The sequence below is a fragment of the Phocoena phocoena genome, chromosome 16, assembly GCF_963924675.1.
Source record: "Phocoena phocoena chromosome 16, mPhoPho1.1, whole genome shotgun sequence".
Classification (NCBI taxonomy): domain Eukaryota; kingdom Metazoa; phylum Chordata; class Mammalia; order Artiodactyla; family Phocoenidae; genus Phocoena; species Phocoena phocoena.
Window position 1 is genome coordinate 31,654,864 of NC_089234.1, and position 26,079 is coordinate 31,680,942.

The 26,079-nt window shown below is 39.8% G+C and overlaps 1 protein-coding gene and 1 pseudogene across 4 annotated transcripts in view; both read right to left on the bottom strand.

Moving 5' to 3' along the window:
* Positions 1-3,168: 3,168 nt before the first annotated feature.
* LOC136136577 (52 kDa repressor of the inhibitor of the protein kinase-like) lies at positions 3,169-4,954 on the bottom strand (annotated as a pseudogene).
* An 11,221-nt stretch (positions 4,955-16,175) lies between these two features.
* Positions 16,176-26,079, bottom strand: part of ENTPD1 (ectonucleoside triphosphate diphosphohydrolase 1) — an 84,468-nt gene continuing 74,564 nt past the window's right edge. For 3 of the 4 annotated variants that reach the window (XM_065893820.1, XM_065893819.1, XM_065893818.1), the window contains 7 exons: positions 25,880-26,030; positions 23,748-23,907; positions 22,829-23,068; positions 21,332-21,598; positions 20,794-20,910; positions 18,844-18,981; positions 16,176-16,688 (listed from right to left, as the gene is read on the bottom strand). In XM_065893820.1, coding sequence (XP_065749892.1) covers positions 16,482-16,688; positions 18,844-18,981; positions 20,794-20,910; positions 21,332-21,598; positions 22,829-23,068; positions 23,748-23,907; positions 25,880-25,968 — 1,218 coding nt within the window. In that variant the 5' untranslated portion in view covers positions 25,969-26,030 and the 3' untranslated portion in view covers positions 16,176-16,481. Of the gene's footprint in view, positions 16,689-18,843; positions 18,982-20,793; positions 20,911-21,331; positions 21,599-22,822; positions 23,069-23,747; positions 23,908-25,879; positions 26,031-26,079 lie in introns of all 4 variants that reach the window. The other variant, XM_065893821.1, reaches the window with a different exon arrangement.

The window sequence follows — 26,079 nt, forward strand, 5'->3', positions numbered from 1 at the left end:
TACTGTGATTGGGGTTGATTTAGAAAAGAACAAAAAAACGTACAATTGCCTTTTAAATTATAGAATATTTTGACACGAGGGGTTTTTTGGGGGGAGGGGGAGAGGGATAGGGATGCTGGTAGTAAAAGAGAGAAGATGGAGAGAGGTGAGAAATGACCTTTGCTAAACCCTGCTGCTTAACATACTTTGATCGCATCAGATGTGAAGTATTATAGTCATCTAAATTTGGAGACAGATGGTCTGCTTTTGTTTTTTGAAATAAAAATTCATTTTCCCATGGATTTCTAAAGTTTTTAGAAATGTATTTCAGAGATGTTCTCTGTTTATTTGATCCAAATGGAAAACTCTTTTATTAAGCTCTCTGCCTTATTTCTTTTTTTTTTTTTTTTTTTTTGCTGTACGCGGGCCTCTCACTGTTGTGGCCTCTCCCGTTGCGGAGCACAGCCTCCGGATGTGCAGGCTCAGCAGCCATGGCTCACCGGCCCAGCCACTCAGCAGCATGTGGGATCTTCCCGGACCGGGGCATGAACCCGTGTCCCCTGCATTGGCAGGCGGACTCTCAACCACTGCGCCAGCAGGGAAGCCCTGCCTTATTTCTTTACTTTGAGACACTTTCCTCATATAAGAGCAATTCCTGGTAGTTACACTTTGGACCCACTCTCTTTCCAAGTAAAGTTCTGTTCTTTGCTATATTTGTGTCCTAGTGAGATTATATATGTTGTGATAGAATAACCACACACTGAGTTCCATACTCATATCCAAAACAGCTGGGATCTTCAATTCCATACAGTTGTGTCTCCCTCTTACTCTACTTATTTGCCCATTTTTCAGAGCTTTTCTGTCACAAAACCAGAGGGTCTGCCATGAGAAGGGCAATTGTAGCCCTGTATGGGGATGAGGGGGATGAAGTCCCTGAATCCTGAAAATTGGGAACAGAGTGCTGTCATACATGATTCTTGCCAAACACTGGGTGAGTTTAAGCTGGGACCTCACTCTCTAATGTAAATATTCAAAATTGATTTATATTTTTAAGCAGTGTTCTATAAACGTACATTCTAGAGTTTAAAATACTGTTTTATGTTCCGAACTATACTCACGCTTCAAGGGGTAACCTTTAGTTCACCTTTGAAATTTACACTTATCTTGTGTGAGTCTCTGATGAGTTTTTAAGCTTTGATTTTATTTTCTAAATGTATATATTAATGACAGAAGAGTATAAACATTATTAATCTCTTTATTTTCAGATTCATTAATTACCTGAGTTTCTTAGAGTTTTTATCTTTAAATAGTATAGTCACCAAAACTAATACTGATGTTAACCTTAATAACCAAATAAAGTCCCAATGTCTTTGGCAGCTCGGCACCGAAACAGTATTATGAAAGTTTCATTTAAGATCCAGAGATCGGTAAATCGTACACTGCCTCTAGGTTCTGTCATACTTGGTAAACACCCAGAAAACTTCACGTGTATCACAGGTTCAGCACCCCAAATTCCCTTAACTGACTGTCTGCAGGACCATAACATCTAAGACTGTTCAATATTAAAAATCCTAAAGTCTAACCTTCTCCTCTCCTTCTTCTTCTCTTCTCCTTCTTCATCTCTCTCTCTCCCTTATTTTTCTATATTTAATCCCTCACCTCATGAAGACCCTGTCTCTTGACTACCATTTTATCATCGGTAGTCTCTGTCAATAGATTAACTTTCTTCCTTGTCTAGCTACATTACTTGGTTTATTATTTATTCACACCAGTATCTAAACTTTCCTTGCCTTTTGTCTTGCTTCCACTTTTTCCCAGCATACTCTCCACCCTAGTTCAGTTTAGCCATTTGCTTTTTCAACTGATATATATATAAATGTAACTAAATTCTAGTAGTGAAAATCACATAGCCAGATTACTGTGGTGATGATTTGTCATGGTCTATAATGTAGCTAGCCATTCTTTCCTTTTCCTACTCACAGCTACTGTTCTTTTATCGTTCCTTAAACTTTCTACCCCACAATTTTTTTTTTTTTACGCGGCCCTGTCACTGTTGTGGCCTCTCCCGTTGCGGAGCACAGGCTCCTGACGCACAGCTCAGTGGCCATGACACACGGGCCCAGCTGCTCCGCAGCATGTGGGATCTTCCCGGACCGGGGCACGAACCCGTGTCCCCTGCATCGGCAGGCGGACTCTCAACCACTGCGCCACCAGGGAAGCCCTACCCCACTTTTTTTTAAAAACAAAATTCACACTTTGTTTAGGTTGATAAAAGCTATACAAAATTGATTTTCTTCACCAAAAATTACAGCAATATTTTCTGTATTATTCCTAGATAAACCACAAAACACTTATTTTTGTAGGTTTTCTAGGTTTTGCTTATAAATCAAGATGAGGCAGTAGATCATGGAAAAAGACAGAAAAAAACAGACAAATCAGTTGTCAGTATCCATGGCCTCTGATCCTGCTTTGACCATGAAACAGAAGTGTTCAACATATACCTGCCAAAAAGCTTATGAAGATGTAGGCTCAATAAAGGAATATAAACAACCACCAGATGTGGAACGACAATGGCAGGCTCTTCCATTCAAACTTTAACTATAACTTGTTACTTTAACTTCATTTGATAAAGACAGAATCTACACTGAAATCCTTGTTTGGCAAGCTCACATGTTTCTCTTACAGTCTGATAATTTTCTTAAGAGTCCCTTACAGATTTTTAACAGCATACTTAAAACTCCTATTATTCAAAGGTCAGTCATGAGCTTCACTGTAATGTTTATAAAATGTATTCCTTCCACCCATACCGCCTCAAAAGTTATTTCTTCAAAGAACTGATAACTCAATACCTGACAATTGGATCCACAGTGATAAATGTTAATGTCTAAAATGACTTAACTAATACAATTCCAAAGTGCCATTAGCAGAGATCACACAGAGTGTAACATGGTACTTTCAATGCTATCTTCTGGAAGAACAGTTAGGTCTCCAAAGCATGGAACTTCAAACAGGCCATTTAAACAGGCAGATTATCAATGACTAATGTACTCAATGGGAGGCCTACAGGTCAAGATATTCAGTGATTAAGTGGCCTACATACACCTTACAACTTTGCTGTAAGGTATTTTTAGATTTCTTACAGATTTTTTCAAATATCAAATATAAGAGAGAGGCTATTTTAAAAGTCTCTTAGGTATTTTCAATGGTTTCTGAATTATGTATAGGAAGCTCTGACTTACTTGTATAGAGTTTGATATATGTATCCACCATTAAATCCAAATCGTGTTTTATATCCAAATTTATGTTTAGCAAAGCCAAGTTACTTTACCTTTGGTCTGTCAAAGTGTTCCTCAGGTATGCTTTGAGATGCTTTTGCCCATTTTCATAGCGTTCATTCTCAACCTTCATCACAGAAAGAATACGTAGGACCTTGAGCAATGCATAAACATTAGGAAAATCTTGATGTCTGCCAGATGAAGAGCTTCATAAACAGTGGATGGAAGTGCTCTATTTTTCCGTGTTTCCACCTGATTCTCCAACACTGCAGCTCAGCAGAGAGTGTGTCAGGATTAGGTAAATCACTTCCGTACATGTCAGCGTGATGCTCCTCTGATGTATTGAATCTGAGCTGTCCCATGACTGAGGGTACCAGAGGTAAGCATGTAAGAGCTTTGAGGTGCTGTTCTGAGAAGATATCTTTCAGTTCCTGAATAATGTGTTCCACTGTTGGAACACTTAAGAGTTTCTTTATAGTAAGTCTCAGAGGTTAGCTGAGATTCCAGGTTATTGTGCTGAGCTCTGTGAAATTTCCCTGGGAGTTTCATCTGAATATCAAGTTTGGTTGCCAAATTTGTGGCTTCCTCAAACCAAAATTCATGATAAACTTCGATATTTTCCATCACTTCATTTAGTGAATGCAGCACTGCAGTCAAACTACTGGCTGCAAAGAAGACATCAGAAGTTTACCCCTGAAGATTTTTCCCAAAGGCTGTTGTAAAAGATAGAACATTTTTAAGAACAACAATGGTAACGATGAAATCAAAATCTGTTACCGCACTACAGAGTACAAATGCTCGGCCAGCTATACAGTTATTCCATCTAACATTTGTGACACTATTTATACCATCTAAACATACAACAAGTGCTTGTAGGAGGTCCACTAAGATTTCAAAAGCATCATGCCTGCCTGTCCACTGGAGAATGGCAAATTTCCTTCAGTTCTTTGCCCCTTGCTTCATTGTTCTGAAAAAGGACAGAAATTACATTGTCAAGCTCTAAAAGCAGTTGTGGTGATGGATGGAAAAAAGAACAAACTTCCTCAATTGTTCCTAATGTGACAGATACTCCCATAACAGGCAGTGATTTTGCCAACCACATATTTAAGGCACAGGAAGAGCAGAGTGTGTAGATACCTTGGGGATATTTCTCTAAAAGTCTAGAAGCAACAACTTGCATTTTGGAAGAAAATCCACTGGACACAATGTAAGCCTGGCCACGACAGTATTCTATGTTGAATCCCCACTTCTCAGTTATCATAGTGTGAAATTTCACAGCCAAAATTTCTGCATCAGTTTCATAAGGCAGGAAGCCCACAGATTCCTCTCTCAGGTTGTGAGCTTCATCAACAAACCTCACCAACACAGGCAGGTACTCTTTCCCTGCTATGTCCACCACATCGTCAGTGATGATGGAAAAGAAGTGAGAGTCTCCCACTTCTCTGAGGGTTTCTTCCCAAATGCAGCTCTCACAGATCTCTAGCATCTGTTTCTGCTATGTTTTCGAACAATGTGTTAACTGCTGTTGTCTCAAAGCACTTTCTCAGAACCTCTTCGCCAGAATTGATCCGGTACTCAGGCAGTGTTTGAAAGTTATCAGGAGTAAAGAGACCTTCTGGGATTTCATCAGCTTCATGTCCATCCAGAGGTATATTCCGTTTTCCCATAAGAATCAAAATTTCAAATAAAGATTTTAAGTATTGTTTTCCTTCTCTTAAGGGTTAAAACTTGGCACTTAAACTCGGCACTTTCACTTCCGTGGCCGGGGTTCAATCTCTGGTTGGGGAATTAAGATCCCATGAGCCGCAGCCCAGCCAAAAATAAAAAATTTTTTAATTTTTAAATAAAAAATAGGGCTTCCCTGGTGGCGCAGTTGTTGAGAGTCCACCTGCCGATGCAAGGGACACGGGTTCGTGCCCTGGTCCAGGAAGATCCCACATGCCGCGGAGCGGCTGGGCCCGTGAGCCATGGCCGCTGAGCCTGCGCGTCCGGAGCCTGTGCTCCGCAATGGGAGAGGCCACAACAGTGAGAGGCCCGCCTACCGCAAAAAAAAAAAAAAAAATAATAATAATAATAAAAATAAATAAAAATGGGATCTCAAACAGTACATATTACCCTTCAATGAATACTGTTCCTTAATAGTATATTATAGACATTCCATCAGGTCAATAGATAAAAGACTGAACTCATTCCTGATAAAAGTTATATAATGGTCCAAAACTATACATAAGTTTATTCTACCATCCTTCTATTGATAATCAAATCTTCTCTAAAAACTTTTGTCACCACAAATATGGGGTGCATATATCTTTTGAAATTTAGTGTTTTTGTTTTCTTTGGATATATACTCTGGAATGGAATTGCTGGATCATATGGTAGTTCTATTTTTAGTTTTCTGAGGAACCTCTATACTGTTTTCCATAGTGGCTGTACCAATTTACATTCCAAGCAATGTACTAGGGTTCCCTTTTCTTCACATTCTCACCAACACTTGTTATCTGTGGTCTTTTTGATGATGACCATCTGACAGGTGTGAGGTGATATCTCATTGTGGTTTTGATTTGCATTTCTCTGTTGATTACCGATGTTGAGCATCTTTTCATGTGCCTGCTGGCCACCTGTATATCTATCTTCTTTGGAAAAATTCCTATTCAGGTGTTCTGCCCATTTTTAAAATCAGGTTGTTTGTTTTTTTGATACTGAGTTGTATGAGCTGTTTATATATTTTGGATATTAACCCTTTATCAGTCATATCATTTGCAAATATTTTCTCCCATTCATTTGGTTGTTTTTGTTTTTTTTTTTTAGACAATATTATGTTTTTTTGTTGTTTAGTTTGGGGGTTTTTTGTTGTTTTTTAATTAAACTTTCCTTTTTGTTCTTGTTGCTGGAAAGCAAAGCTCTGACTTTGTGGTCAATTATAATATCTCATCCTGTGTTTTTAATAGTTATCTTTTTGTCATCCCAAATGCTATCTATTCCTCTTTTAAACTCTGTATCAAGTTGGTGTATTTTTATGTTTATGTAGTTCCCTATATGTAGTTCTGTAGTTCCCTATGCAATTATGCAGTTCCCTATAAAACTAAAAATGGATTTAACATCTGACCCAGCAGTTGCAGTCTTGAGCATTTATCCTAGAAATATGAAAACTTGTGTTTACATAAAAAACTGATATGAATGCTCATAGTGACTTTATTTATAATAGTCAAAAATTGGAAACAGCCCAAGTGTATTGATATTAAATATTTTCTATTATAATCTATTAATAGATCTTAGGAATAATTATATAAAAATCAATATATGTTTTTATTATATTTTGTGACATGAAGTCAGTTCAGTAATCCAGCCATATTTTTAAGATTATTTCCTTAACCCATATCATATAAATTGTGGTAAAAGTGATCTGGTGATGAAATAGTCCTTTAAATGAAAAGATGTTGTGAAATGTGTTGTTCACCAACTTTCAGAAAAAAAACTATTCTGTTTAATACCAACACACTTTTGTTTGGAAATTTACAAGTTGATAGCTGCGAGAGAGAATTTTGTGCTCATTAGCAGATACAAAGAAGTAAAGTTAAAATGTGGCACATCCCTCCCAATTTAGGGGACATCACAACAAAATTGTGTTCTGCTGACTTGAATAATGGGAGACTTTGCTGGTAACTTAGCATTTATCCTTCACTTACTGTTAGAATACTAAGGACTTATAGCATATTTTCCCCCACAGACCTGGGAAAAAGTCAAGACTTCTTAATGATCAGCACCCTCAAGTGATGTATAATCGTTCTCAATGGTGAAAAACTGAAAACATTTCCACTAAGATCAGGAATAAGACAAGGTTGCCCACTCTCACCACTATTATTCAACATAGTTTTGGAAGTTTTAGCTGCAGCAATCAGAGAAGAAAAAGATATAAAGGGAATCCAAATTGGAAAAGAAGAAGTAAAACTGTCACTGTTTGCAGATGACATGATACTATACATAAAGAATCCTAAAGATTCTACCAGAAAAGTACTAGAGCTAATCAATGAATTTGGTAAAGTAGCAGGATACAAAATTAATGCACAGAAATCTCTTGCATTCCTATACACTAATGATGAAAAATCTGAAAGAGAAATAAAGGAAACACTCCCATTTACCACTGCAACAAAAAGAATAAAATACCTAGGAATAAACCTACCTAAGGAGACAAAAGACCTGTATGCAGAAAACCAGAATACACTGATGAAAGAAATTAAAGATGATACAAACAGATGGAGAGATATACCATGTTCTTGGATTGGAAGAATCAATATATTGAAAATGACTATACTACCCAAAGCAATCTACAGATTCAATGCAATCCCTATCAAACTACCAATTCCATTTTTCACAGAACTAGAACAAAAAATTTCACAATTTGTATGGAAACACAAAAGACCCCAAATAGCCAAAGCAATTTTGAGAAAGAAAAATGGAGCTGGAGGAATCAGGCTTCCTGACTTCATACTATACTACAAACCTACAGTAATCAAGACAGTATGGTACTGGCACAAAAACAGAAATATAGATCAATGGAACAGGATAGAAAGCCCAGAGATAAACCCACACACGTATGGTCACCTTATCTTTGATAAAGGAGGCAGGAATGTACAGTGGAGAAAGAACAGCCTCTTCAATAAGTGGTGCTGGGAAAACTGGACAGGTACATGTAAAAGTATGAGATTAGAACACTCCCTAACACCATATACAAAAATAAGCTCAAAATGGATTAAAGACCTAAATATAAGGCCAGACACTATAAAACTCTTAGAAGAAAACATAGGCAGAAGAGTCTATGACATAAATAACAGCAAGGTCCTTTTTGACCGACCTCCTAGAGAAATGGAAATAAAAACAAAAATAAACAAATGGGACCTAATGAAACTTCAAAGCTTTTGCACAGCAAAGGAAACCATAAACAAGACAAAAATACAACACTCAGAATGGGAGAAAATATTTGCAAATGAAGCAACTGACAAAGGATTAATCTTTAAAACTTACAAGCAGCTCATGCAGCTCAGTATCAAAAGAACAAACAACCCAATCCAAAAATGGGCAGAAGACCTAAATAGACATTTCTCCAAAGAAGATATACAGATTGCCAACAAACACATGAAAGAATGCTCAACATCACTAATCATTAGAGAAATGCAAATCAAAACTACAATGAGGTATCACCTCACACCAGTCAGAATGGCCATCATCAAAAAATCTACAAACAATAAATGCTGGAGAGGGTGTGGAGAAAAGGGAACGCTCTTGCACTGTTGGTGGGAATGTAAATTGCTACAGCCACTATGGAAAACAGTATGGAGGTTCCTTAAAAAACTAAAAATAGAACTACCATATGACCCAGCAATCCCACTATTGGGCATATACCCTGAGAAAACCATAATTCAAAAAGAGTCATGTACCATAATGTTCATTGCAGCACTGTTTACAGTAGCCAGGACATGGAAGCAACCTAATGTCCATTGATAGATGAATGGATAATGAAGATGTGGCACATATATTCAATGGAATATTAGCCATAAAAAGAAACAAAATTATTTGTAGTGAGGTGGATGGACCTATAGTCTGCCAAACAGAGTGAAGTAAGTCACAAAGAGAAAAACTAATACTGTATGCTAACACATATATATGGAATCTAAAAAAAAAAAAAAAAAAAAGGTTCTAATAAACCTAGGGGCAGGACAGGAATAAAGACACAGATGTAGAGAATGGACTTGAGGACACGTGGAGGGGAAAGGGTAAGCTGGGACGAAGTGAGAGAGTGGCATTGACATATATACACTACCAAATGTAAAAAGATAGCTAGTGGGAAGCAGCTGCATAGCACAGGGAGAACAGCTCGGTGCTTTGTGGCCAATTAGAGGGGTGGGATAGGGAGGGTGGGAGGGAGACACAAGAGCAAGGGGATATGGGGATATATGTATACATATAGCTGATTCACTTTGTTATACAGCAGAAACTAACACAGCATTGTAAAGCAATGATACTCCAATAAAGTTGTTTTAAAAAAAAATGGCTCAAAGATATTCTGCTTAGGTGGAAAAAACCTAAAGGAAAATTTTAGATAGATTAAAAGAGACCTTGTTTTGAAGGGGGAGAAAAGCCAGATGACAGCAAAGACAGAATTCTTCCTGCCCTCTTCCTTTTAGCTTACCCAGCACTGACAGGCCTAAGTAACACAGCATATTAGCAATTTGGATAAGAAGGGACTGTAGCAGGGAGAAAAACAGGGATCTTTTTAGAAACTATTGAATATTTACATTAAAAACGTGCTAGACTTATCCCACAAAGGTATATTTCAGTCGTACTAAAAGAGAGGTTTTAGGTTTAAACATACATGAAAAGCAAAAATTACAATTTAAAATAGGTGATTCATTAGCCTTCTTCAGCTTCTCAGTGTCAAAGGAATATTTTAGAAGAGACTGTCTATAAGTAACGTAATCCATTGATTTACTGCTATACCAGAATGATTCTGCTATTCTCTTTAACTTCATAATCTAAAAAATAAATAGGCAAGTGTAGCTGTGGTCCTGATTCTTCCTGCAGCCTGAAGAGGTGCCTAAAAATATGTCCCACCTCCTTTCATGCAAGATGCATCCTTCTATTAAGGACCTTAACCCTCTATGTACTTTAGCATGTTGCACCATGCAATGATTCTGCCCACCTTCACCATTTGACTGTTGGTAAAAAAGTATACTTTACTCTTTTCCACGAAGTTTGAATCCTGTTTTATCTCTGATTATAATTAACACTTGTTCCTGCAAGATTAGCAAAATGATGACGATGAATTCTGTAATGGGCACATGGATGTGTATTGCATTTTTCTACTTTGTGTTTGAAAATTCTCATAATAAAAAGTTAAAAATAACTTGTTTCTATTTAGACCTCTCTGTCCAGATGATAATCGAAGAATATATCCTTCAAATGGATTTAACTGCAGGAGACAGAGGAGATTCACACCATATTCTTCACAGGGACTTCCATCTTCATGCGTATTCCTAAAAGGTGGTTCGGTTGACTAATGTAGAGGTAAAAATCCAAGAGGTACGGAATAGCGCAAAAAGTCATATTTTTAAGCTACTGATTATAAATATGTATGCCTGTATATTGATGAGCTTTAGAGAGAGCATTATGATTTACCATCAGAAAAAAGTTCAATTGGTATTGAGTAGTTCACTTTACCAACAGCCCACCATTTACCTATCTTTGCCCCTTTTTCATTGTTACTTGTCCAAAAATCATTTCATAATAGAAAATTTAAGTTGTATGTCAAAAGGCAACTTGTGTTATTACAAAATGAGCCATCTACATTTTTTGAAATATTTAAGAGTATTTATAAATATAAGGAAACTAACAGTGTGGAACATATATAATTGTTGCTTTTTCAAACTCAGAAATCTAATTTATTGAGGTTGTACTTTTAGTTACATATGCTAATGAATTGCATTTCTGGTTGTAAACTTCGTAAAAATAATTTCCTTATGATTCATTTTTTTTCATTTTACAAATAATTCTTGTGTGCATATGGCAAGAGATTGTAGCTTCTACCCAGCTGGCTAGACTACAAAATCACAGTATTTAAAACCCATCAGAACTCTTTCATCCTTGGTAGAGTGACAGCAAAGGAAAAAGCTATCAGAAACAAAAATAATAAGAAACCAGCAGAAATTTTAAAGAATCTTCAAAGGTTGCATGTAGGCGTGCATTATGGATCACCTTCCAGCTCTTTCCCACAGGGTTCTACCAAGAGCACAGAGGCAGTAACTGAAGGCTAGGGGCAGGGTGAAGAGCTGGGAGAAATCCCTCTGAGGCACACCAGTTCTTCACTTGAGTGCCAGGCAGTGGCTCCCCAAAGGCAGAGGGCAGCACAAACAGAAAACTCCTGAGGCACAGAAAACTGACAAAGGAAGAAACACTTGGGGGTTGTTGTGTAGCAGAGGGAGTAAGCTTTGTAAGTGGCAGTCGAGCTGGCCCACTGTGGAACAGGCTGCCAAATGAAGTATGGCAGTCAGGCAGTAGATGGCCACTTATCTGAGAGCCATTAGAAGGAACCCCATGGAATGGGAAAGTAATCTAGATCTTTGATACCCAAAGTTTGGTCCCCATACAGTTGTAGTGGCATTACCTGGCAGCTTGTTAGAAATGTAGAACACCTCAGCCTCACCCCAGACCTACTGAATCATTTTTTATTAATTAAAATTAAGTAATTTTTACTTCAACAAGACTCTTGGGTAAGTCATATACACATTAAATTTTGATAAACATTACCTTTTAAGGTCCATTCTAATTCTTAAAATTCTACTTTAATAATATGTACAATCGATTCCCACGTAGTGAGCTCTATTGAAACTAAATGCATGGTCCAGAAGGGAAAGTTCAATGTGGGTAAAATCAAAGAGGGCTTCACTGGGGAGTCAGGAGTTGAGCTGGTCCTTACAAGCTGGAGGAAGAGGATGGTCATGTCAAGAGATAACATAAATAAGGATACTGATGCAGAAACAGTGGTATGGACCAGCCCATCTGGCAATGGACAGAGCGATTAACTAGGACTGTTACCTTAGTTCCTGCTAAAATACCCCTGAGCCCAACTTTTCAAAAAGGGATAGGTCACGTATCTTGTCCCCAAGAAGCTTAACCCAAATACTGAATAGAATGGTCTGAATGCTCTAATGGAGGCCCAGGTAAAGGGCTGTGATAGCACAGGGAAGAAGCAGTTTATTCTGACTTAGAGATTTGGAGAAGACTTCACTGAAGAAGGGTCATTTGAGCTGAGCCTTAAACGCAGAGTGGGGCAAAGGTGCTCCAAGTTGAGCAAATAACCTGAACAGCTCTGGGTAAAGAATCAGTCTACCTTGGCTAGAGTGTAAGGAACATCAGAGGGTAAAGTGGGATGTAAGCCTGGGAGAGCTTATAGGCATGGATCAAAGGGCCTGAATGTCTGTTGGAGAGTATGACCTTATTTCATAGGCAATAGAAAGTCACCAACAGTTTTAGTTGAGGAGCAATGTGATTAAGCCCACTTTTTATAAAGATTAATCTGGAAGTAATAGTTTGGAGACAAGATTACTGTTCCTGATATCAGGTCTCTACTGGGGTGATAACAACAAGATTGTAAAGGGGAATCAAAATGAAAAATGCTGCAAAGGCAGAATGGGCAGGTCTTGGCCAGGACAGGCCCCTGTCACTTCAACATTGATAAAGTTGATTCTGATCTTGGTTACTAGAGGCAGTGGTGGCATTAATCATGATAAAATGCAGGAGGAGGAGCAGGTTTAGGAGGAAGGGTAGAGTTCAGTTTAAGTCATCCTAAATACATACTGTTCCCTGTCTGGCTCACATGACTTTCCTCCCCTCTCTTCTTAGAACTTCATTATAAGAAATGATGTTGTTTCTTAGGTGACTGTATCTCACTTCTCATTGACTAATCCATGTTTCTGCTATTCATCATGCAAAAGGGATATAAAAATAAAAAGTCAACTCAGATGCTGATGACAGTGGTGCCATCATTATATCATCAATTTAAATTTAGAAATTAAATTACTTAAAATAGAGAAATGCAAAAAGTACAACAATGCTTTTACCACATGCACAGTCCTTAAATGCCACTTTTGAAAGAGAAGGCTTTTGGAGACATTCCTTTCCCTTTTATTAAAAAATCCATTATACCTGTGATAAAACCAATTATGTTCAGTTGTATTAGGTTCTTGTGCAAATAAAAACTTGGGTAGTTAACTATATACACTGTCCTAAACATATAAAGAAAATAAATAGATGGTCTCTTAGGAAATCTATCATTTTAGAATATGAGACTAATTTAGGAGCTGCCAGAGCACCTTGATTAAGGCCGTGAAAAAAAGTTGTAATTGATGATGTCACAGAAGAAATGACATTTTTTAAGAAGAATATTCTTTGGCAAGATAAGTAGATTTTAATTTGAAGAAAACGTACTTTATGTTTCAGTTAATGAGACTCTGTGGTAGATTGAATCGTTGTGCCCAATGTTTCACGAATTTTCTGTGTTAGAATTAGTTATTCATGTCCTTTGCCACTTGACTCTGCCATTCCTCCCAGTATTTCTCCAGCTCCCTAATGTTGGGCTTAGTCATGTGACTTATTTTGGTCAGTAGAATGTGGATGGAAGTGACAGGGTCCTGTCCTGGCCAAGGCCTGAAGAGGCATCCTGTATTTTCTCTCCCTTTCTTGTGCCCCTACCACTCATCATGGGAACATGGCTCAGGAAGCCACCAGACAAGGAGAGTGGGAGATATATGGAGCAGGCCTGAACCAGACCTACGACCGCAAGTAGATATACTAGCTGACTTGCAGACCCATGAACATGAAAAATCAATGTTTATTGTGGTAAGCCACTGAAATTTTGAGGTTGTTATAAGAAATTTAAAAAAATTATAAAACTAGCACAAACTGAAAGAAATACCTGGCTAGCATAGGCTAACTATGAGCAACTCATGTTCTAACCAGATAGCAACTATTAGACTCTGAATCAGAGAGGAATGAGACCAATTTCAGTGAAATTCAGCTCATCTTTCAAACTGACAATAAATGAGAATATATTTTAATAGTAACGTTACTATTATATGGTAAACTTTGCTCTGTGAGCTATTAAGAGACTAATCTTTATTTTAATATTCAAGTTTACATTTTGACCATAGAATATAAGCATCCAATTATCTTGTATTATCTTTGAATCCAGATTAAATTTCCCAAAGGTCTTTCATCAGGCATCTTGGCCTGAATAATAGGCATCTGTGTCTTCACAAAAAAGGCAACAAAACCTGAGGAGTAATGTGAAATTCTGAGCTGGGATGTTAAAAGCTTGTTAAGAATAATGTTAAACTTCATATATAATAAATAATAGCAAGAATGTTATAGCATCTATAGCTGTTTAAAGAAAATTCCCCCCCTCAAGAGAAAGACAAAGTGTTATTGCCTGTGTCTTTTTAGCTGTGAATGTACTTTTAGACGTGTGCTATTCAATATGGTAGCCACTAGCCACACGTGGCTATTGAGCACTTGAAATGGAGTCCTGGTTAGGATGTGCTGTAAGTGTAATATACACAACAGATTTCAAAAAATATTAAAATATATATATCATTAGTAACATATATTAATTACATCTTGAAATGGGTTCTAGGTACCTTCACCATAAGCATCTTTGCCATTGACATCTCTGCCACAAGCACTTCTGCAACAAACATTTTCGTCGAATAACTAATTGGCTGTAAGGCAAATTCCCTGTGAAAGATAAAATAACTGGTTGACAGTTTTTGGTTTGACAGTTTGGTTTCAACTGGTTGAAATATGTTAGCATTTCTTCCAGTTGGCGACATTATTGATGGCTTTATCGAGCTGGCATATGACAGTGATTTGCCCCAAAAGTTGGCTCCTTATTTTGAAACACACTACAGTGGAGGAGAAAGAGACCAAGGCCCTGGAAGGTGCAGAGGTGAACCCACATTTCCCACACAACTTTGGAACATCTATCAATGGACACGTGACAATATGCCAAGAACAAACGACAACCGTGTAGAAGCTTTCAAAACACAACACAAAGCTCAGTTACAAAGATGCCTCTAAGTATTTGGAAACTTACATCGCTCTTTACGAAGGAAAAAATTTTAGCAAAAAAGAAAAAGTACGATGCGGAACGAGGAGACAAATCAATGAGCAAAAAAAAAAAAGTATAAAATGCTATGAATGAAAGACTTGGAAGACAAGTGCTTAGATACAACCCACAAAATAAATCAGTTATGTGCACAGTATTGCCATGAATCAACACACACTTTAAATGTACTCAAATATTTTATATTTCACAATAAGTCTTGAATTTTGTTATTCGTTTCATTATGTCCTTTTAATTATCCCTCTTTGATTTTCCATTATTTTATCTTTTATGGCAAAATTGCTTTCGAGCCAATTATTTGCAGTGAAATGTTTGTGGCAAAAATGTCTATGGCAAAGATGCTTAAAGCAAAAGTACCTAGAACCGGCAGCAAAACTTGCAGATGTGGTTCCTTGCACATTTTGTTGTGTAAATACCATGACAACAAAAAAGGCATGCCACTCTTCACTGATGCAATTCTTGCACTAAATTAAACCCTGGGACAGTAAGATATGGCATGGCTTTAAAACTCAGTGAGCATCTTTGTGGTGCAACTGGTTAGCAATGCTTGGCTAAATGGAAAGGTTGATGATTCAAGCCTACCACAGGATGGTCTTATCCCCAGCCAATAATTTCTTAGTGATGAAAATATTCTGGAATTAGATATTGGTGACAGTGGCACAACATTGTGAATGTACTAAATGCCACTAAATTGTATATGTCATAATGGTGAATTTTAGGTTATATGCGTTTTACTGCAATAAAAACAAAACCCCAATAGATGTGTTGGAGGATGCACTTTCCTGACCTTGTGTTGTAACTGTATTTTTCTTCCTGACATGTGTACACCTACCAGATAATACGCCCTGATATTTGAATGCCTATGTATATGTACAGCAGCTTTTTAAATAATCTCTGGTCTGGGTGTCCCACTCTAGCATTTTGGCATCACCCAGGAATATGTGACTTACCCACATCCCTCTTTTGTCTTGGATTAACTATTGGATTAACTGCACATCCCATAAATTCCTTTGTAGGACTCTTTCGCCCTAGCACGTACTTGCCTAGACTAGAAAATTCTCCCATGCAAAGGGCAGGCTGGGCATGGGATATATGTCTGTCTTCTCCAAAGGCATTGGATGGCTTTCTTAATAAACGGGAAACAGGAGAGAGAAAGGGTCTGTAAGACCACAACTGAATCAGTTCCCAAGATTCTTCTTTTAGCCAGGGCAATTTCCCAGCACAGGACTCAGGACTCTCAGTTCTTCTGGATAAAGTCAATATTGTTCTTTTATAAAGCAACTATCATGAAAGGAGGCAGGTCTTCAAGAGCTACACAAGCAGAGTACAAAAGAGAAAGGGGGGGGGGGAGTTTGGAGAGGCTCACAAAAGAGACAATGTCTGCCAGGAAGTTCTTGAGGCAGTGGGTGGTAAATACCTCCCATGGAAAGGCTTCAGCAAAAGCCAAGGAAGCTTCATGCTGGTCAAGACTGGCCTTGAACACCACTGTGGAGGAAAGTGCTCCCTGGGCAAGTTTTCTTCTCACTCCAGCCAGCAGATTTCAGCTGTTCCTGCTATACCATGTCTTTCCAGAAATACGAAGGCTTGTGAAAGATAAATATGCCTATTACGACCACTATGACCAGGATCAGGGAGAAGAGGACCATGAGGAAGACATATGTGGAGTGGGAGAGAGGTGTGGACAATGGCTCTTCAGATGGGATCATGTTGGTCAGGTTCAGCATGTAGCCCAAAGTCCACCCGACGCTGGTGCTCCGGACCTGCGAACAGTGGGGAAAGTCTGTTGTTTCTGGTCCGAGGATTAAATGAGCTTTCATGCAACCCTATCCATAACACTGAGCACCCAGGAAGTGAGAGCACCATGTTCAGTTCTCTAAATGGATTACTTTTATATTCTGAATTGGGAAGATGGCTGTGGGGAAAATGGAGCAGGAGCAAGTGATTAAGAAGAGGAGTGTGGGGCCTCACTACTAAATTCCCCCAATTCAGAGAGGAATTTGGGGAATGACGGCTCAGTTCTCCTGCCTAGAAGAACTTAATTTAAATTAGGCCTTTGGAAATTTGCATTCTTCTTTTGCTGTTTGTGTGAATGTGGGTGGCTGGGGTAGGGAAGGGGGTGTGGATGACAGGAAGCGGGTAAAGGGTGAGAGAATAATGACCGTCCCTGGCCTTGTGTATCAATGTCAGGCCCAGGAATCTCATCCATATGAAACCAGGACTTCTTTTATGATTCAACTAGGGAAAAATTGGGGAATAATCCCAGCAAGTCAGTCTTACTTGACAAGATGAAAGACTGCATATGCATGAGAAAGGATTATTCTTAAATAAAAAAACATTCTCCAACCCTGCCATCTTCCTAGGAATATTTTCAAGTCACCTCAAAATGTATTGAAATACAGGTAGTCTATGAATAACAAAGAATTGTGGAAATGTTTCTATTACATGAGTTGTATGTGGTCATGGTAGGAAAATCATGAAGTACAGATAATACTAAAAAAGAAAATAAAAACCACCTCTACTTCATCATTCAGAAGTCGCTGCTATTATCATTTTGTGACATATCCTACCAGTCCTCTCTGTGCATGTTTTTCACATAAAAAATGGAATTAAATTGTATGTAGAATTATTCACTTAACAATTCCTTGTAAACATCATCCCATGTCTCTTAAGGGATTTCTGCAACATCATCACTGACATGAACTGCCTTGTATGTTCATTTTTACTCACTTTATTCAATTATTTATCAAGCCTAGAAATGGAGCAACTGGACAAAATGATGTACATGTTTTAAGGCTCCTAGCTCATGTTGCCAAAACAGTCTTCCCAAAGGTTATGCCAGTTTACATTCCAACCAATACCATGTGGAATGCTCCTCTCCCCTAAACCTTTACCAGTACTGGGAATTAATAATTTGTAAAAAGGCCCATGTCCCTTTATGGGGAATGGAACCATATCTGACTGCCTGTGTCAAGGAAGCCTCCAGAGTTAGAGGAGTTATCACTTAAGGTTTAGAAATAACGGATCATAGATTGGAGTTCAAAGAATATAAATCACTAGGTAAATTTGACATAGACATATCTCTCTAACAGACAAACTGTGATGGAACGGAAGGAAGACTGGGATGTTAAAACAAGGAAAAGATTTTAATTAGCAAAGTCAATATTGATAAGAGTGTGATGAAACTAGTATCTTTAAGGCTACTACAGCCCTCTGCTGCCTCAATGCTTTGTTTTGCTTGAAGTCACCATATTTAATAAAGGGATAAATTGTTATTGCCATTAGTGGATATGGGTTTAAAAGGTAGAGAAACACTGCTCTTGATATTTTTCATCAAGCGTGAGTGTGCCCATGAGTCTTGCTGCCGATGTAAATGTTGCTCTATGCCTGGAGGTAATGCTATTGTAATGCAAAGCTATGGGCTTGCTTCTTTAAGGCTCATGCTAAGCCTGGCTTCTAAGCAAAGGGCCCCATTCACAGCCACTCATCTCATTCTTCACAGCGAGCTTTCAGATTGGTGAGTCTTGAAGCTACAATCAACAAGGCCTTAACCCCTTGTGACAAACCATGATCATCCCTTCTGGATTCACGAAGGGGCCTCTGAGATGGATGTTGAAGTCAGCACACAGAATCACTGGCTGTTGAAATACTGTTACATTACTTTACTATCTCATTTTTTGTTTTATAAGGGGTTAGTCACTGTTCTATGAGCAGAAAGGCGAGGCTGAGAATGCAAGTAGCCCTCCTTAGGATATCCACAACTGGCTGGTCAACATTATCAGGAGATGCCATCTTGGGTTAGAGGTGAAGTGGTAGGACAGGACATCAGGCCAAAATTAAATCAGGTTGACTCCTACCTCTTTTAAGCCCAAAGCTGCTTCAGTCACTACCACCCAACCTCCCCACAGCCTAACAAACCTTGCCCATGAAGTGAATATCCTTCCAGGACTCAGCTGTAAAATGATAGCCATTCAGAAGAAGAGCGAGGATGTAGGTGCCAGAAAAGCAGTATTCACTCAGGTACTTCTCCTTCACTTCACCAAAATACATCTGCAGCTGGAAGTGAAGTGAAGAAAACATCACTGGACAACAACAGGCACTTCTCCATAGCCCTCATGCTCGCTATTAGAGCTGATCAAGAGAGGAAAAAGCCCCAGCTCACATGGGCCTGAGAGTTGGCCCCTGCAGAGAGCTTTGGGAGTGGTGCTGCACTCCTTCAGTGGGTGCAGGGGTTCACAGTTTAGGGTCTGTTAAGCAATCTGTTCCTCCACAGGGTTCTATGAGACATTGATAAGTGTTCTGGGAAAAAAGTAGTTTCTGTGGTCTGATAGGTTCAACAACACTGAATTTTACTATAGTTTGCCATCCCTTGTGAAACATGAGTTTCACAATCACATTAGCATATTAAAAACTGTGAAAAATCTTGCATGAAAGAAATCTATTAATCTTTGTTTAACCAGAGTTTTCTGTATGCTCTTGACCAAAGTCTTTGGTTTAGAGCCTCTATAAGCATCTTGAAGAAACAGTTTCATAAAAAGCCTTGCCACTCAGGTCTCTGGACCAGCAGCAGCGGCATCCCCTGAGAATTTGTTAATCCTCGCCCCTGATCTGCCAGTGCAGAATGTGCTTTTTAATATGATCCCCATATGATCACACACATAGTAACATTTGACAAACACTGCTCTGGAACCCAGTTTAGGAAGCATTTTCCTCAAGAACCCGAGATGCTCGTCTTTCTCCACAGATCACCACTAGCTGCAAAAAGCCTCCCCTGTTTTGTAAAGTGCTGAGGCATATTTGAGCTGCTCTTTCCAAAAGCCCTGAATACTCTTCCTTCATGTTCTAACTCAGACAAAATACTTAGAGAAAATTTCAGATGTCCAGGCTCTTGCACAACCTTCCTTCCTCTGTTGTCAGTGCCCACGAGAACAGCCTTCATTTTTAATTCATTGCATATCTTCAGAATGAAAGCACTGGTCACTTTTGCAATCACTTTTGCAATCTCTCTTAAAATCACTCATTTTAAGTCACTTTTGTCAACTTAAAACAGCTGCTGTTTTGAGCCACTCCTAGGTGATCTGTTTTTCTAAATCAGAGTAGACTCCATATCCTTCTCTCACGTCCCTGGAAACTTTCATCAGGTAGCACTGGATCTTGAATGACTCAGTGCCTCAGACAAGAAAAATTTGGAGCTTCAAATTTATGAATAAGTAGGAGATACCTTGGACCTGTCTGATGAAAAAAGGGTCTTACCACAATGGTGTCTGTGGCAGATTCTGTGAACTGCCTATCTTCCCTGGGAGTTGGGAGAAGGAGTGGGCGACAATGTGCTCAGCTCCAGGAAGTAGCTCATGATGGATCTAGGGCTCTAAGCCAGTCATAAAATCCTGCATCCTGCTTTCCCAGCCAGTCCTGGCCAATGAGATGTAAGAGAAAATACTACTAGGAGCTTCTGGGATAGCTTTTGCTTTCCTATAAAAAGGAACAGATTTATCTGGCGCTATCCTTCTTCTGACCTCGAACACGGCTGTGATCCCTGAAGCTACACCTTGCTTCCATGAGGAAACAGGTCTAACAACAACTGAAGAATGGCTGAGATAGTCAAGCTGCCCACTCCATGCCAGCAACTGACTACTTCCGGACTTCGAATTAGGTGAAAACAATAAGACCTTTTTTGTTTAAGCCATTGTATGCCAAGTTATCAAGGAATGCCAGTGAAGTTACTCTTAATTGAGTGTACCATCTAGGCTTCTCTAACATGAGTGCTGGATCTTGGTCACATTAGCATGACTTGAAGAGCAGACTCACATCCTCCATGCTGTCAAGGGCAGATAGCAATGGTAACAGATGCTGTTTCTAGTCACTTACCTCTTCCCAAGGCTGAGAGCAGAACTTCTCCAATGTGCTAATCATCTTTTTATGAGTTGACTGTTCCTCTGATGTAAGGTTTAAAAACTCCATCACATAGTAAAAAGCTGAAAATGCCTGCAAGAGAAAAATGCTGAGTTTGGTGCAGTATCCAACACAGAGGGACACTGATTCACTCTCCAGAAAGCCTAATGAAAGTGCCTGGAAATCTCTGATGAGTAAATTATGGATCAGGTGATATTCCATCCCCAACAGCTGCTTCCTTCCTGGAAGGGGGTCACTTTGCTGCTGACATGCATTTCTGAGCCATCTGGTAGCTAATTTTCTCGATAATTTTAACGGGAGAGTCAGGGAGAAAGAAAGATGGGGAAAAAAGAAGATAAGAGGAAAAGTTACAAAACTCCCATCTTTTTTTTTTTTTTTTTTTCCCACGGTACGTGGGCCTCTCACTGTTGTGGCCTCTCCTTTGTAGGCATATGTTCTGTAATTTGCAACCAAAAACCATTGTAACAAATACATCATCATGTCACAAACTTACCCCAAAATTCCCTTGGAGGGGTGGCAAGAAAATCCCATTGAAGGAACAGCTGGAGTAAGGGCAGTAACTGGTGTTAAAGAGTTGAAGGATGCTTCGCTGGCATTGTTGATAGTTTCCAATGCCGCGGATTTCAACTTCAGGGAATGGTAGAAATGGAATAGTTGCCTCAAATCTCCTGATGCAGAGAGACTCATAAAGGTCACTCATGTTCATTTTCCTCCGGTATCCAGAGTTAAAGCATGGGTCACGGATGGTTCCATTTGTACCCTGAATAGAAAAATCACTTGAAGGCATCATGTGCAAATGCTTTGAGTACAAAAGCACCAGTCTGACTTCAATAATGTGTAGCAACTGAGAAACAGCCAGGCACTCAGCACTGGCATCAGTATGCCCCTGCTCTGCATTTTTTACCCTTGGGTAACAGTCATATTTGTATAACAGGCACCAGAAGTGGTATCAGATGTAAATGAACTTTTGCTATTCACAGAAAGCTAATATCATTGAAGCTGGGCCCAGAAATTCCATTAGTTTGGAATGGCCCCTAGCGCTTAGTACTAATCGCATAGGTCAGAAGCAGATCCACAAGGAAAACTCTCAAGGTTCTCAAAATTCCGAGCCTAGGGTAGTTCTCTGGGGGTCTGCCTATATCCCTGGCCCTACCTCCAAGCCAAAAAGCAAAAGCTTCAAGAGCTGGAAGTGCCTCAGATCACTTAAGGCAGGAGTATCAAAATGATTTTCAACCCACAACCCAGTATGTTCACGAGAAGTAAAGGGGCTGCTGTGGATGAGAGGCTTAGTGGAAACTTAGGGCTCACTAGGCGTCTCTCAGCAGCCCCTCCTCCCATGGCAGTCATCTTATTGATAGTGTTTCTGAGAACCAGAGAGCGAGCTTTGGAGGAAAGCAGAGAACTGGTTGTCCTTTCAGTAGAGACAGGGAACACCTGGATTTGACATCCTTGCTCTGTGTTTGTCAGGATGTGCTGGTACTTGCATGATTTTGAGTATGTTTAACGTTTCTCGCCTTCAAAACGCAAAAAGTGTCTAGGGACAAGATTTGAAGTGTTGATCAATAAACGCTGCATTTTCTCTGAAGTTATTTTTCTCCTCTCCAGATTGTTTCTAATAGCCTTGTTTTCTGCAGTTCGTAGGAAATGGAGATTGAAAAGAGCTTAAAAACTGTGCATGGGCACACGCACACACACATACACTACTGTAGCATGTACTTTTCATTGTCAGCCCCACAGGGGTGAGAAATTATTTCCAAAGAAAGGATTTGAGTCATGTCCTTGGAGACAGTGCAGTAAACAAACATAGGAGGTGGTGTCTGGATGGGACAATTCACAGGGGTTGACCAGATGTAGTTAGATATCCTGCCTGAAAAGGTTTGGAAAGTACAGTAACCAACTTCAGGTCAGTTACTGAAATAGAAAGAGAAAAGGACGCGGGGGGCTGGTGGCCCAGTTGTGGGGAGGGTGGTCTGGATTCAGTTACACTTGCCTGAAGGTCCTTGGACAGTTTCTGCAAGAGGGCTTGATCTTTCCCATAGCACAAGAAGCTGTGTGTGTATACACCGTAGTTCTTGCCATAGAGGCGAAAGTGCAGAGTGTTGTTAGAAGACTCAGTCGTTTCGTTTCGAGGCACAAAAGTGATTTGTGTAGAGGCTCCCCCAAGGTCTAAAGCTCCATAGGTTTCCTGAGTATCGCCTTCACTTGGTTTCAGGTTAAACCAACTCAATTTCTGAAAGACAGTACCGACACCAGTGGTAGAAGGATCTGGACATCCCTCTTTTCATGCTATTTCTTGGACTCAGGGACTTCCTAAGGCAAAGGAGCAGGAGGATAAGGGTGAAACAAAGCTCACCAGAGGTTCCTGAGTCTGCATCAGATCAACAGCAAGAAAACAGGGGCTTCAAAGACATAGCTCAGACTGCGGCAACATAGGAACAGTTTACAAACACAAGATCTGGGGCCAGAAAGACCCAAGTTCAAATCCCTACTCATTGGCTTATTAGCCATGTGACCTTGGGCAGAATAATTGCCTCCTCTAGGCCTCGATTTGAGGCTCTAAAATGAGAGAACACCTCATATGGTTATTCTGAAGATTAAGTCAAACAGTACATGAAAAGTGCTTTGCATAGCACCAGACACATGGCACTACGCAAATGTTAGCTATTTTTATTTTTAATGATAGATTTAAACATTTTTTTTCCTGTATCTCTGTATATGGCTTCCTTATTTTCCAATAGTGAGAGTTCTTGTGAGAGAATTATACCTCTGGTGACCCCTGCAAATGTGAGGGTAAATTAATTTGTTCATTTATCCATCATTCATTCTGTCTAGCGATCCAAGTACTGCCTGAGATATCAATGGCATTGACCCACAGGGAGCCACCTCCACGGATGCTGTGAGACAATCACCTGAGTGAATCTGCCCAGCAGGTAGTTGATAGTAATCCAGCCATAGGCACCTTCCTCTTGGCCAGTGATGATTCTGGCACCCTGGAAGTCAAAGGGGTAGCTGCTGATGCTGTTTGCCACCGCAGCCAGGATCTTGTCTGCCAACCGTTCATTTTCCATCCTGCACAAAGAGCTGAGGTTACTGGTTTTGTTTGAATAACTATGACTACCCATTGCAGCCAGAGCTTCCAGCCAGTTCCCCTAGGAAGTGAAGCATAAGCTCACTGCAATAAACAGAAGGATGGAGATCCCCACACATGGCTGTCTGAGAAGCCCTCCTTTGGGGAGGAGCGTAACTACTCTTTTGGCCCCTCTTCTCCAAATCCAGATCCTTCCAACCCCTACGTAGGTTGGTCCTCTTAAAATACCATTTTCATTGTTGTTCCCTGGCTCCAAGAAATTATCAGAGTAATTTTAATTGCTGTGGTGGTGGTAGCTGGATATTGTTTGATCACCAAGCCTAGAGCTGATGTGTGCTACATTAGCCATTGCTGGTGGCTTCAAGCTGCTTACGTAGCCTCAAGGCTCTGCTTGAAGTTTTTAATTAGGGCTCTAGCAGACACCAAGTGGAAAACGTCCTGGGACAGATACCCAACCTCAGTTGGTGCCGGAGTGGGGTAAAAAATCTTTCTCATATTCTGCCTTGGTTTTTGGGTCTGAGACCTTGAGATCTAAAGAAGAAATCTTCCAGGGTTGTCACAATGAAGATGGAATACAATTGCTTCCAAGATCTAGGCAATATAATACTGAGAGTCTCTGGGTCAGAAAATGCTGCCTTCCAACTGGCATTAGACCCCAGTAATCTCTCATTTGAATGGCTTCCTTACCCTATCAACTGGCCTCCTTATCCCTAGTTTTCCTCTCCTCCAATCCACCTCTCTACCAGTGGCACCAGTTATGTAACATCCTTTAATGGCTTCCCATTGTTTCCCAGATAAACTTCAAACTCCCTAGCATGGCCCACAAGGCACTTTGTGATCCGAATCTTGCCTTCACAGAATCCTGGCTCTACCACTTGCCAGGTATGTGACCTTTGGTGAGTTACTTAACATCTGTACACCACAGCTTCCTTAATCTGATTAATAATAGTTAATAATACCTGTTACTTCATAGAGTTACAGTGATTTAAATTAAAGCACAGTGCTAAGAACATAGTAAGGGCCCAACAAATACAAGCTGCTACCATTACCATTGTCATTATTAGTATTAACTCTACGTACCCTATGTTCTATCTATGCAGAACTATCTATAGTCCTCTGAACATGCCCTGGTCTCTCACATATCACTCCTTTGCACATCTATTAGAACACAAGATCCAGGAAAGCAGGGACTTATGCCTGATACATAACAGGTGCCAAATAAACATAGGTTATGGAACGCATGATGTCTGCTCTGCCTGTAATGCCCTTCCCCCTCCCCCCACAAGTCCTTCATGATTTGGCTCATGTATCCCCTCCTCTGGTGAGTCTTCTTGACCTCCACCCATTCTTGGCAGGGACAAGTGTGCTCCCATAGCAGCTCTGAGCACTCTTCTATCAAAGAATTGGTCGCCCTGTATCAAAACCCTGATCTTGGAAGATGAGTCACCTACTTCCACGTCCTGGGACAGAGCAGGCAGTCAATACAAACAGAATGAATGAATGAACAAACAAATGAACAAATAATGCCCACAGATACTAAGTGGTGACCAGTAAAGATGTGCTAATTGTGATGATTTGTGTCTCGGGATGTCTGCGAGTCTCCTCTGGCCTTCCTCCTCCCAGATGTGGAATTGCTAAATCTGTAGCCCCAAATCCCAGAGTATAAAGGCTCAACCTTCCTCTTTTTGTGCCATCACTCCCTTGAATTCCCTGTGGGGAGATGAGCAAGAGGCCTTTTTTTTTTTTTTTTAACGTACTTAAACTCCCATCATTATGCAAGCTAAGAGTTTGGGAATTTTACCCATTTACTGAGATTTTCTTTCTTAGGTGTGGACATTTGGCATGTCTAGGATTGGGGTGTTAGAGAAGTGTGGCGTTCGCCCATAACTCAGAGGCTCTAGCAACTGCCCAACCTATCTCCCTGCAGCTCTCAGTCCCTACAGGCTGCTATACCTGAGCAACCGCATGCCTGCCGTGGCTCCCAGGTAAACAGGTGTCTCTGTGTGCTGGGATGCTGGAATCACTTTCCTGGCTCTTTCCATGCATGCAGACAGATAAATGTCTATTTCACTTAGTTTCTGAGCAAATTCTGAGATTCCAGGACCTAGAGAAAGCAAATGAAAAAAAGTAGAAAGTAGAAGCAGATGAAAATT